The 13381-nt window shown below is 58.8% G+C and overlaps 1 protein-coding gene across 2 annotated transcripts in view; it reads right to left on the bottom strand.

Moving 5' to 3' along the window:
- The window catches only part of NUDCD3 (NudC domain containing 3), a 28378-nt gene extending 14997 nt beyond the window's left edge, over window positions 1-13381 (bottom strand). For both annotated transcript variants that reach the window (XM_030464090.1, XM_030464091.1), the window contains exons 1-2: window positions 13147-13381; window positions 10763-11055 (exon numbers count right to left, since the gene is read on the bottom strand). In XM_030464090.1, the coding sequence (XP_030319950.1) occupies window positions 10763-11055; window positions 13147-13335 (482 nt within the window). In that variant the 5' untranslated portion in view covers window positions 13336-13381. The remainder of the gene's footprint in view (window positions 1-10762; window positions 11056-13146) is intronic.

Raw genomic sequence — 13381 nt, 5'->3', positions numbered from 1 at the left:
CTTCACCCATGGCTGCTGTCCCAGGGGTAAGGCACCCAAACTGCCAGCCCTGAGCCTTCCAACAGAGCACTGCCACCCAGCTCTGCTCCTGACATTCAGATCCCTGGGATACGAAATCAATGGGGTGACTTTGTACCCCAGAACAGGATCAGGGGGGAGACTCACAAGGTACTCAGTAAACTCCCTTCCTAGTTGAACCACCTGCTCTTGAGGAAATGAGGATTTGGGGTAGTAAATGCAGGCCTCAGCCTTGTTAGGCACCTCTGACAAGCAGCTGACAGCTCCACCATCTTCTGGAGCAATTCTGCCTTTCCTGGAGGTTTTCCAACCAGATTCTCCCTTGCTCCAACTGTGCTTAGCACATGCCACCCTTCATGCTGGCGGCACTCAGGAAATTGGACCCAGCTCCTTGGCTGGGAGGCAGTTTCCCTTGCTGGCCCCAGGAGACAGCCCCAGCTCCGGATGAGCTGTGCCACCACCCAGGTGGCTCCCTGGCCAAAACTGCCCCTCGTGTTGTTTCCACAGCACCACTGTTCAGCAGGCAAGGCAAGTCCCTGCCTCAGTACCATTGCTGGGAGACAAATCTGTCCCCAGGCCCACTAGGTGAAGCTTGAGGTTGGCTGCAGCGTGGTGTGGGTGATTCCTCCCGGCAGCCCGGTGACAGCAGAGTGGCTCTGGTGCTGTGGTCACTTTGCCGGGACCCCCAAGCACCCACTGGGCGGGGGGAGGTGGTGACAAGGTTGAGGAGAGGGAGAGTGAAAAAGCATCAGACTTAAAGCAGGGTTTAGCTCTGCGTGCACTTGGCTGCCGGGTGGTGGGGATGGTGTGGGTGGGTCTGTGTGTTCTGTCTTGTTTTATTTTTGCTCGCAATGTGTCATTTTGGGGGAGGTGAAACCTTTAACAATGCACCACGGAGAAGCAGCCGATCTGTTTTCCACTCCTTGGAGCTGTCTTAGGCACCAGAGCCGTTTCCCTTGCCTGAGGTCAGACCCCTGATGGACCTGAGGAGAGGCAGCAGTGTCACCAGGAGGTGCCACTTGAGCAAGGCAGAGCTGGCACCAGCATGCTGGCTGGATGCCCAGGGTCGAGCTGCACACCAGGCTCCATATACAGATTTCAATCCGTTTCCTATTCCAGGATTTCCAGCTCTGAGGGTTGGTGAAGCAGGAAGAGCAAGATGAAGGAAGAGAAAGGCTGACAGAGCAATCCTCTCCTCTGTGGACACGGGGCTCTGTCCTCAGCGTGCAACAGCTACAGCACCAGCTCTGCACAAGCACAAACCAAGAGCAGGAACCAAGCACTGAAGGATTTGGTTTAATGTTTTATACCAGGAGAAGCAGGCAGCTCACTGAGTTCCTACTCACTCAGAATTTTTGGTGCAAGAACATGAAAGTTGATGAAATAGATAGAGCAGCAGGGGAGCAGCCATCCATCAGCCCAATGCTGCAGGCTAAAGGGGGAAGCAGGGGTAGGCAGGTGCCATGGGAAGGAGATAACACCAGCCTAATCTAAGTGGACTTGGTTTTCTCCATTTAAAAAACAAAATCCCAGGGATTTTCAGAACCCCTTAAGGAACCTGATCCTCTTAGTGTGGAGCACCTTGGCTTTACAAAGCAGGATCCCTGCCCTCTTGGGACACAGGTGACAGAAGGGGAGGATATGCAGGCTTGCTCTGCAACCACTGCTGAGCTCCAAGTGGGGTCTGCACCCTGCAAGCCCCCCCCCCCGGGGGCCACTGCCCAGATACCTTCCAACCACTTGGCATTCACAGAGAGCTTCTTCGGGGCCCAGCCCCGCTGTTTGCTCTTAGTCAAGGTGAATTATTTAGGCAGCATTAAGGAAAATGTGTCAAGCCAGTTAAGTGATGCAGATGTGGAGGCGGGTGGAGAAGAGAAACAACCTCAACAGCTGAAGCTGGGACTGGCTGAGGCCAAGGAGGATGATGGGGGGAGGAAGCCAGACTGGTGCTGTGTGTACACCCAAACGGAGACCCAGACCTGCTCCCATCTCCAGGGGGAATTTGAACCAGTCCTGCCCCACCTACACTCTGCTACCAGAACACTCCCCTCGGGCCCCACAAGCACACCCCAACTACAGAAGCAAAGCTCTCCTGCCTCAGAGCGGGGAGAGAACAGGGGCAGAATGGTGCACAGAGCCACCCTGCCAGCAAACAGCAGAGAGAACCCTCAGCTCCCTACTTTAACCACTGTCAGAGGCCCCGTGTGATGCATGAAACCTTCTCCAAGCTCGAGAGGTTGCCAAGAATGGAAAGACCTCATTAATTAATAATGAAGTTCCAAGCAAGCAGGAAAAGGGAAAACCAGGCACAAGGCATCCGCATGCCTAACCCAAATACTCAGGGAGGGAGCGGGGCCTTCCGGGGAGACGCGCTGCACGCGGTTGTTCCACTCAGGGGTTTGGATCGGGGCTGTTGCTCCAGGACAGCAGCCCAGAGCCAGTGCCCTCCCTCAGCAGAATTAATCCCATGGCCCCGGCGCTGTGATGACTCAAGGAGGCACCAGCACACTCAGGAAGAGAAACTGCTGCTGACATGCAAGTGTCTGGGGCAGGTGGGTGCGCGGGCTGTAGCCGGGGGGCTTCTCCCCTCAGAGCCATTGGAAATGTGGGCCTTGGGGTGGGCTGGAGGCCAGGAGGGAAGGGGGAAGAAGGGCCTGAACACCCCATGACTCCAGCAAGGCAGCAGAATTCAGCTCTTCCCACAGCTCACAGCTGGCACTGCTTGGCTCATCCAGTCTCACTGGGTTTCCCAGCAAGGCCAGGGACAATGCTGAGCATCAGCAGAAGAATGTTTGCAGCCTGTCCCCCCAAAACCACTGCAATCTGCTCAGCTCTGCTGCTGCTGGGGGCACAGGGCTGCACCAGCACCGTGGCAGCAGTGCCCATCCTGCCCTGGCAACGGTGCAGGAGCCCCCAGGTCCTGCTCCCATCAGACCACAAATCCCCTCACCTTCCTCGTGGAACACCCTGGACCAGCCCTCCAGGGTAGCAATCATGGTCAGAGAAGAAGGGTGAAGGCTGGGCAAGCTGGGCAGGCAGCAGGAGGGTGGCAGGACCCTCTCCACATGGTCCTGACAGCTCCACATGCACTGGAATGCAGATTTCCAGAGCTCTGGGCTCCCAGCTCCTGTTCACCAGCATGAACAGGGGAAAACTTCAAAGCCACCTCGAGGCACAGGATGGTCTGTGCACCCTGTACAGCTCCTGCCAAGCCCCAGCTTGAGCTGGACTAGAGCCAGAGAGAAAAAGCCTGAGCCTCTGAGATGGACTGAAGTCAAATGCATCCTCTGCTCCTCGGGGTCCCAAGGCAGGTGCTGGAGCAGCTGAGCAACAGGCAGTGAAGCCAAAAGTTTAACCTCTTTGTAAAGCTGCATTTCCAGAGCTGCAGGGATCGTGTGTGAGGCCACCACCAGTCTGTGTTCAACGTGCAAGGAACCACGCAGGGGCCCCCCTCCTCCTCCAGATTTAACATCTTTTAGCAACAAAACACCAGGCCTGCTGCACTTTATCTCTGCTGGGTTTGCCCAAGAAGTGCCATGGCAGGAGGAATGGTTCCTGCGGGGTGAGGTCTTGGAGGCACCCAGTGCTGGGTGAAGCCACCTTGTGCAAGGAGGTACCCAGCAGAGCAGCTGCACTGAACCCTTCCCTCTCCTGCTCAGTTCACACCCACCATCAGCTCCAGGTTTCTCCCAGCCCAGGCATGTCTGTGTTGCTAAGGAAGAGCATCCCAAATGGAGCTCTGAAGGTCTTATTCTCCTGCACAGCAGACAGCAGTTCATCAGCAGTCCCCCAACTGCCCAACACCCTGGCCTGAGGGCTCCTCTGCACACAGCCCCAAGGTTGCAATGGTCCTGTGCTCAAAAACCAGACTGAAAACCAGAAGCCTTCCCCTGTACCCCCAAAGCCAGCTTGTGTAGCTCCAGCTCCAGTGGTGCCCACCACCAGCTTCACAGGAAGGTCTCCTTGCCTTCAAGAAGCCTCAGAGCTTTATCTCATCGCCAGGATGGGACCAACAACTGAGCATTAAGAGCATCCAGACACCTTCCCCCTGATTCACACTGGACCATGAAGCCCATGTGATGCTGCAGGGGCTGAGTCTCTTCTGCATGAGGTGCCCAATGTGCCCACAGAGGAGGCAAAGCCATCGCTGCCCAATCCAGAGCCCAAGCATGAATCAACCTGATCCACAGCAGCTGGAGCACCACCAGTCCCTCCACACAGGACCAGGATGCTCTGCCCTCACCCAGGTGACAGCTTGGCTCTTCCCCAAGCTCACACTCTTCCGGGGAGCTCGCAGATCTTCCCTTCCAGTTTCTGAGTTATTTAGGGAGCCGTTTGACAGAGCCAACTTCCTGACATTCGGGGAGCTGAAATGCCACCGCCAGCTCACAGGAGAGCTTCGGAGCATCGTCACCAGAGGACTAGATTTCACTGCTGCTGGAATATTTAGGTCAAGGACAGCAGGACAGGCCACTGTTGAGAAAAGTCCCCTGGGATCCTCATTGTTTGCACAGAGCCCATCCAACCTTGGGCTTCAGAGGTCTACCTCCAAAAGACCTACGTGTAGCTACACTGGGCTGGATACAAACAGAGCTCCTCTGGAAAAGAGGGATACGGCCAAGGAAATCCAAGGGGAATTGAGCAGTGGGAGCACAGGACAAGGTGGCCTCGGAGACCCCTGCACCAACACCACGACCTGGCCCAACAGGGCTGTGCCAGACCCTGGCCCTCCTGGTAGTTTTCCACATTCTATGTTTCCTTTGGTGAACGAAGAGATATTAAAGCAAGCAAACAGATATTGCTTTTTTAAATAAGAATCAGGCACACGCTGTCCCTCGGCCTCCAGCCCTGGGATTTTCTGCTTGTTAAGAGAAAAATTTATAGGTTTTAATTTAGTTATTTTTGGTCCCAGGACCTAATTTTGGAGCTCAGTACCTTGGTAGGGCAACCAAAGCCCTAAGCGATTCAGTGCATGACAGGGGAACTGGCACTCGGCTGCTGATCTCAGCAGCCCAACTGGAGGAGCCTCATTCCCCATGAAAACACTGGAAAACTGGGCCCTGACCAATGCCTCACCAGCTGTGAAAGGTTCATTAGAGTCAAGGGCTGCACCAGCCAGAGGGCTGGGAGGATCTCATGCTCAGGTCAAGCACTGCAGCCCTTGGAAAAGATGGTTCTGGAGCAGTTGGGTTCCCAGAGAGACGTGAGGATTATGTGTTAAAATAACTCTCCCAGTGGGAAGCCACGGCCTCTCCCTGCCTCAGGAACAAAGACTCAGCTTGGAAGGGATGACTGAACTTCAGAAGTTTCCCTGCTTCCCCCAGGGTAACCTGGGCAAATCCCTCCTAGAAGCCCAACAGGAGAGTGCTGCAGGTCCTGGCCTTGGTGCTCACCATGAACTGGGGACACTTTGCCTGTCCTCTCCTGGGTGTCTCAGAGGAGGGAGCTCTGGCCAACACAGGCCTTTGGAGTGCTGAGGTTTTCTTCAGGCTCATCTTCCTGGCCCACACAGGCTGCAGCTCCCACCTGGAATGCTGGTAATCAGCATTGGGAGGGGATGAAAAGGGTGTGAGTGATGCTCCTTGGCTAGAGCAGACCATGCAGCTGGAAGTTTCTTGGCCTTATGGACGGTGGGACAGCCCCAGAGCAAATAAATGGGGTAGGAGGTGGAGAATCCAGTGGTGGACGGATCTGCTGCAGGGTGGTGAACCTTCTGCAGGATGGTGCTGCCCAGATCCCAGGCGCATGGCAGTGGAAATTCAGAGACAAAAGGAAAAACCCATCAATCCATCAGGAGACACAAAGGACCAAGTGTTCGCTCTGGCTCACAAAGCTGCTGATGGTGGAAGAGAAACAGAGTGGAAGTGTCACTGCCTGCTCGTTCTGTTCTTCTCCTCTTCCCCAGGCATCTGCCACTGCTGGAGACAGGATCCAGGGCCAGATGGAGCTCGGCTGCCCCAGGTCAGGCTGTTCCCGAGAGCTGTGCTTGGGTCCTGCTCCTGACAGGCCTTGGTGGCCCCGGGGGAATTCCCCACTTGATGCCCCAGGTGCCTTGTGGCCCCTCTGCACAGCTCCTGCGTGTGAAAGGAATCAGAACCAGGACAGACTCTCCCTTAAATATGGATCAGGATGAGCGGCGTCTTTCTGGGTCAGGCTGGGAGAACAGCACAGAGCCTGTGCTCCAGTGGTGAGCTCACCAGGAAAGCCCACAGGGACATCAGGGCAAGAAACCAGTTTAACTGGCTGCTGGTCCAGATGGTCCCAGACAAAGCCTGCTGAACAGGAGCATTCATGGGATATGTGTTCTCTTGGAAAAGGCTGGAGAGAAGGTAACGTGGGATAACGCAGCACTGTGCATCACCACCTCCTCTCATCCTGCTCCTCCACTGAGGGTGCCCAGCAGTGCAATCCCCCTCCCGGCACCCCGGGAAGAAGGCAGCCATGACAGAAACCAAGCCTTCCAGCACCTTGCAACAACAGCAGCAACAAAACTCCATCTGGGTTTCTGGCAAAGCTGAGTCGTTGCTAAGTCGAATTAGATCCACACAGGAGCCTCATGGAAATTTCCCACAGTGCTGCTGCAGCATCTCAGGACGTGGCCCACAAAGGGTTAACCCCAACCTGCAGGAGGAGCTGCCCAAGCCCAAAGGAACACATTTCAGTTCCATTTTGCTCAGCAAGCTGGGACCTGGTGTTTGTAGGGCACTGCCTCTCTCCAGCAGGCACTGCCAGGACTGCAGAGCCTGTCCAGATCCCTCTGCAGAGTCCCATCCCATGGATCCATCCAGTCCAGATCCCTTTGCAGAGCCTCATCCCATGGATCCATCCAGTCCAGATCCCTCTGCAGAGCCTCATCCCATGGATCCATCCAGTCCAGATCCCTTTGCAGAGCCTCATCCCATGGATCCATCCAGTCCAGATCCCTTTGCAGAGCCTCATCCCATGGATCCATCCAGTCCAGATCCCTTTGCAGAGCCCCATCCCATGGATCCATCCAGTCCAGATACCGCTCCAGAGTCCCATCTCATGGATCCCGCCTGTCCAGATCCCTTTGCAGAGCCTCATCCCATGGATCCAGCCTGTCCAGATCTCTCTGCAGAACCTTCCTCCCCTTGTCCCAAGATGGTCTCTAACAGAGTAACCCACACAGCTCAGCCCTTACCACCCCTTGGCAGTATCTGGGAGAGATGCAAGGCTGGATGGCGAAACCGATGAAGGTGACACCTCCACCATCATGTGCAGACTTCCTGCCCCCACCTCCTGCCCCCACGCAGAGGAACCCTGAGATGGGGTCACAGGACAGGGGAGGAGACTGTACCCCTCAGTTCCTGCTCAGAAGGAACGAGCAGAGGGAGCCAGGAACTGGAGTCAGAAAGCAGAAGCTGAGCAGGCAGGGCCGGGCTGCACAGTGCCACTCGTGGGCTGCTGGGCTCTATTTTAAATGCTGTGTGGCAAATATATGCGGGATGAAATCCAAGCTGTGGGAAGGGGAGGGTGCTGGGTGGCAGAGGTGTTTAAAATTAGGAGCTGAGCTCAGGCAAGGGTGGCTTCAAGGAGCAGATGGGGGAAGGGCCAGGACCTGTGCGAGACGTGCAGCACATCAGCTTTGGCCAAATGCTCCTGGGCTGAGCAGCCCCACTGGGGGGGGATGTGAGGGGGGATGAGTGGGGTTTGCTCCCCTCTGCCCTTCTGGTGAGGTGGAGAGAGCACACGAGCCATGGTGACCAGGGAAGAGCAGCGAGAACCCCCAGGGCAGCTGGGAGGTGGGCTGAGGAGCTGCCTCCTTTGGTGACACAAAGCAGAGCTCAGGTTCCCCCAGTGCAGCTCCTGCTCACCCCCAAAAGTACCCTCCTTGGGGCATTTGTGGGGCAGTGCTCCCAGAGGAACTGCAGCACTGCAGGGAAGGTGAGGGATTGCTGGAGGTCTGGCTGAGCCCACAGCAGAGTGAGGCTCCCTCTGCACCCAAAAAGTGGCCTTGATTCTGCTCTCCCCTTCCTGATCAGTCCCAAAACACTGCTGCCATCTTGGCAAGGTGCTCAGGAAGAGCACCCCAGCACCAGGGCACTGGGAGGCCCTGATGGGAACTGGCAGATCTGGGCTGGGACCTGCCCTACATTCCCAGAGCAGTCAGGTTGACAGAATGAGTGAGTTTTAATATAGATTTTGGTGGCAGTGGTTTTCTTCACTGGCAGTGGAAGGGAGGAGGGAGACTGGGGGGGGGCAGATGGAAAATATTTTCACTTAAGATTTTTTCTGTCTTCTTGCTGCCTGAGCTGCACATTATTCATGCATCCCTCATAACCAGGCTGGTGGCTCTGGGTTTTGCTCAGGAGGGGCTGTGCAGAATTAAGCAGCCAGTTAAATTATTAATAGTCTGTCGGGGGGTGCCCAGGACACCCACTCCTGATCGTTGCCTCCTTTTGGGGGGGCTCCAGTGCCCCCCACAGGCACAGGAACCAACTACAGCCCTCTGACAAACCTGTTGGCTGCTCTGCCCTACTTAGAGCCCTCAGACACCCCCTTCTCCTGGCCTGAGAGTCACCAAGCTGTGAAGCCCAGGCTGATGCATCCCCGTGCACATCCCTCACACCCAAACCAGGTGGGTTTTACCCCATTTGTGAGTCCAGAGCAGTGGGAGCAGGCACAGGCAGGAAGAGGAAGGGAGGGCGGGAGGGCAGGGAGGCTCCAGGGGCCCTTGCATTCACCTGAAGGCACCTTCATTCCACAGCTGCCCTGACAGGAGCACTTCCACACTGAACCCACACAGGGCTCTGCACCCACACAGGGCTCTGCACCCACACACAGGGCTCTGCACCCACACACAGGGCTCTGCACCCACACAGGGCTCTGCACCCACACACAGGGCTCTGCACCCACACACAGGGGCTCTGCACCCACACACAGGGGCTCTGCACCCACACACAGGGGCTCTGCACCCACACACAGGGCTCTGCACCCACACACAGGGCTCTGCACCCACACACAGGGGCTCTGCAGCTGCAAAACAGACCCCAAAGTGTGTGGAGTCTGTCAGGGGCTGCTCACTGGTGGGGCCAACACAGATGCTGGAAGGGTGGGGGATGCAGGGACTGGGGGGCTCAGCTGTCCCTGGCAGACAGGTCCTGCCTCCATACCAGCCCTCAGCTTCCTTCCTAATCCCTCGGGATCTCCTTTTCCCAGACTCCACATCTGTTTTCAGGCACCTCAACACCCCCACAGCAGCTCTGCCCCCACAGCCAAAGGCTCAAGTCCAAGTTCCTCCTGGCAAACACTGTGGGGCTGTGAGGGGCAGAGGTGCTCAGCCAGCCCCAGCTCTGCCCACTCCCAGCCCCTCTCCCTCTCCTCTCCAGATGGGATGCAGCCAGGCTGCACACATGGGTCAGTGCTGTGGCTGCAGAGCTCTCCCAGCTCTGACAGGGCTTTCCTTGACCACTTAATTTTGTGCTGGGAGAGATGTCAGACTGACAGCCCAGAGCTCTGCACAGGTGGCAGAATGTGGCTTTTCAGGTGATTTAGTTTTTGGCTTGTGGCTTGTTTCTGTCCCGTGGGATGTGTGTCAGACCAGTGGAGTTAAGCACTGAGTCCTTCTCTCCCTTCCCACTGGATCAAGTTCTTTGGCAGGCATTTTTGCTGGGATGCAGCTGGTACCTCTCCCCTTACCCCAGCAGCTTTCACTCGGGGCTCCAACTCCTTCCATCATGATTTTGGTCCTCAGACCATCCCCTTCCACACACACCAAGGGCTGACAGTCCCCAAAGACTGCTCTCTGAATCCTCTCTGCCCCTCTGGGACATCAGCCACCCCACTCCTTCCAGGCCTTGGGGCTCTCCCTGCACATCCCATGTACCAGGGCAGCTTGCTCCCACTTGTCCTGGCCCAGAGGACAGGGATCACTGTCCCAAGCTGTCCCCCATGCCAAGCACCAGTGGGGATGAATGACAGCCCCATGTACTAGGAAGAAACCAGTGGTGAGTGGGTGGGAGGCCCTGGCAGGGTCTCCAGAGACACCAGGAAGGACAGAGGAGATGGCAGTGTGCCCACAGCATCACTTCCTGAGGCAGTGCAGACACAGGAGCCTGAGAGGGGGTGAGGGCTTTGCCTCAGCTCAGGGTCAAGGTGAGCAAACCCTGCTCAAGGAAGTAGTTTGTAAGGGCCATGCCCACCTGTTGGAGCTCCCCTCCCAACTGCATGGGGCAGCTGAGGAGCCACAGAAACCCCAGGAGGCCTCTGAAACAAGGACAGTTTTGTAAAAGCCCAGGCTCCTTATGCTGGCTTGAAAGTGACTGAGCCTGGCCAAGGAGCACAGGGAAAACTCTTTGCAGCCCCTGACTGATCTTCAGTCAGCTCTGCTCTGAGCACACTGAGCTCTGACCACTCCACACCTCTCTGAACCCAGTTGTGCTGCCCTGCACCAGGCCTGCCCATGCCCATGGGTGCTGTGGGCGTCAGTGTGAGCTCCTGCCAGGACATCTGTGAGAAAAGGATCCTGGGGTGGGGCAGAGGAGCATCAGCCCAGCAGGACACATGCAGGGATGTGTCACCTTCCTGCTGAGAGCAGAGCGGGAGCCACCAAACAGACCCTCCCGTGGGCACCCACAGGGGATCCCTCACAGCCCCCCAAAGGGGTGCAGAGGGGGCTCCCCCAGCAACACAGAGGGCCCTATGGCGGGACAGGGAACATCAGCTCAGTGGTTTTGCCAACCCCCCCCCAGCCAGGAGCACCAAAAAAGTAGGAGACCCTTACGTGGGCAGTGCTGCTGGGGCCGTGGCCCCCGGGGGCTCCGCCAGCCCCGGGCTGGGGGCTGCGTCCTGCGCTACGGCCGAGTCCTGCGTCCCCGCGGCTCCCCCGGCAGCTGCTGCTGGGACGGCCTCAACTGTGGTCTCTACCTCAACCTCCTGGGCTGCAGGGGACAGCTCCACCCCCTCGGCACACACGGTGGCCTCCTCCTCCTCCTCCTTCTTCCTCAGCTTCGCCTCCAGCTCCAGCTGCCTCTTCTCATCATCCTGCCGGGCCATCCGCTCAAAGACTCTGAATGCCTGAAAGATAAAAAGCAACCCAGGAGGTGACACCCCTGTCACCCCCCTGCCACCTCCCTGTCACCCCCCTGCCACCCCCCTGCCACCCCCCTGTCACCCCCCTGTCACCCCCCTGCCACCTCCCTGTCACCCCCTGCCACCTCCCTGTCACCCCCCTGCCACCCCTCCTGCCAGGGGAGAGGGAGCAGAGAGCACTGCAGAGCTGGACACTGAGCTGGGAGCCCCAACACTGCCTCAGTCCCCAGCAGCAGCCACATCAGACAGCTCAGGAGAAGGTCTGAGCTCCTGGGAATGGCTCAGGAATCACTGAAATTCCTCCAGCACGGGGGAAAGGGATGAGCTCTGATTCCTGGCTGGGACAGGGGCTCCAGGGCAGGCACTGCCCCTCCACCCTCCCTTCGCCCCAGGTCCCAGCACTCCCTGAGGGGCTCTTTGCAAGCCCAAAGCTCAGACCAAACCCCCGAGGTGCTAAGGAGATGCCCCAGGACAGGAGAAACTGCAGGATGGGTTACATGGAGCTGGCTGAGCCTGAAGGGACTGGGAGAGAAGGAGTGAGCTCATGTGGGATTCTGAGCCAGGACTCATTGGTTCAAGCCACAGAAAGGACATTGCTCAAAGAACCATTGCTCCTGCCCACAGAGGGGTGGCAGCTGAGGAGGTGGCTGCCCAGGCCAGCAGCAGGAAGTGGAATCCCACCTTGCAGTTTGCTTCCAGCACAGGCCAGAGGTTAAAAGTCCAATCCCCAAGTAGGGGGCACAGCCAGGGGGCCCAACCAGCAGCTTCTGCTACCCAACTGCCAGGCCTCTGCCATGAGAAACAGCCTGGAGCTCTCTTGCTTCCCAGCTGCAGGGCAGAGCTGGATACCCCAGGCTGCAGCAGGATGGGAGCTGCTCTGCCGTGGGGTCTGCTCCTTCCCCTTGGGATGAGGGCACACAGAACAGCCCTCTCACTCCTTCTGCCTTTCTCTGCCATGGCTCTCACCCCGTCCAGAGCCACCATGACCCTTCCTGGATCCTTCTCGCCTTGCCAAGCCCAAGCTCAAGCTGGACCTGCATGGATTGTGCAGGGCAACACCTCGGAACTGAGTTCTCACCCTGGGCTGTTGCTGGCCCGGGATGAGTGGGGTCAAACCCTTCCCAAGCTGCCCCCCCTTGCTCCAGGTCCCTCTGGCTGCAGCAGGGCCCCCCTGGCCAACACCTCTGTGAAAAACAAATGCTGGGGCCACAGCACTGCACCTCCCTCCTCGTGCCCCAAGTGGTTCCTGAGGGCCACACAAGGCTGGGCACCCACCGTGGCTGCCCCACTGACAAGTGCTCTGCACTCTGCCTTCCATAGCCAGAGGCCTCCTTGGGCTCCCAGGACACAGGGATTATCTTGGGGACATGAGGCCGGGGGTGACAGGGAGCTCCTGGTGCCACTGAGCACTGCAGGACAGTGGGCAGGGGTCTCTGGCAGCCAGCCCCTGCCAGGCCTGGGCAGGGCAACTGGCCCCCTCCCAGCACATGAACCCCAAACCCAGCAGATGAACTCCCGGTTTAATGAGCTCGTTCCCTCCCTGCTAATGAGCCTTAACGCCAGCCCGGCCGGAGCCCCGCAGTGCCGCCAACACCTGGGAAGGGCTCTGGCCATCTCACCCCCCGCTGGAGGGAGCTCAGTGCCGGCAGCAGCTCCCACCCGGCTCTTGGGACCCCGGGCGGCTCTCCAGGCTCCCGGTGCAGCCCCCCAGCCGGGACCGGGCTTCAGCGGGGGACGGCACCGGGCTGGCTCCGTCGGGCACTCCGAGCCCTGGGGCTCCTCGGCCTCTTACAGGGGCAGCACCCACCCCCGGCCTGGCCTTCCAGGGCACCTCTCCCACCTCTCCCTCCCCGGGACAGGGTCGGTAACCCGGGCGCTGCCGGGCTGCCCGGGCCCGCTCTCCCCCCAGCCCCGGGCTCACCCCGCTCGGCTCGGGAGGGGACAGACGCGGCCCTGCCAGGGCCACCACCGCCTCCCGCCCGAGGGCCCCGTCACCTCCGCAGCCCGCCGGGGGACGGCGGCCCCGGGACAGCCCCGAGGGCGCAGCAGGCCCGGGCCCGGGGCCCCCGCCGGTACCTGCAGGGCCATGGTCTGCGCCGCGCCGGGCGGGAAGCCCAGGCGGTCCCCGGGCCGCAGGAGGAGGCGGTAGAAGTCGGTCTTGCGGTAGAGGAACCCGAAGAGGACGCGCAGGAACTCCTCCACGTTGCCGACGTGCTGCAGGATGCCCAGCAGCGCCTGATCGTACAGATCCGTCAGCGCCTCCATGGCGGCTCCGGCACCGCTCACACCGCATCCGCCCGGACCCGCTTCC

The sequence above is a fragment of the Calypte anna genome, chromosome 22 (genome assembly GCF_003957555.1).
Source record: "Calypte anna isolate BGI_N300 chromosome 22, bCalAnn1_v1.p, whole genome shotgun sequence".
NCBI lineage: Eukaryota > Metazoa > Chordata > Aves > Apodiformes > Trochilidae > Calypte > Calypte anna.
Note: the sequence above shows the minus strand (reverse complement) of the source record. Positions and strands in the feature narration are given on the sequence as shown.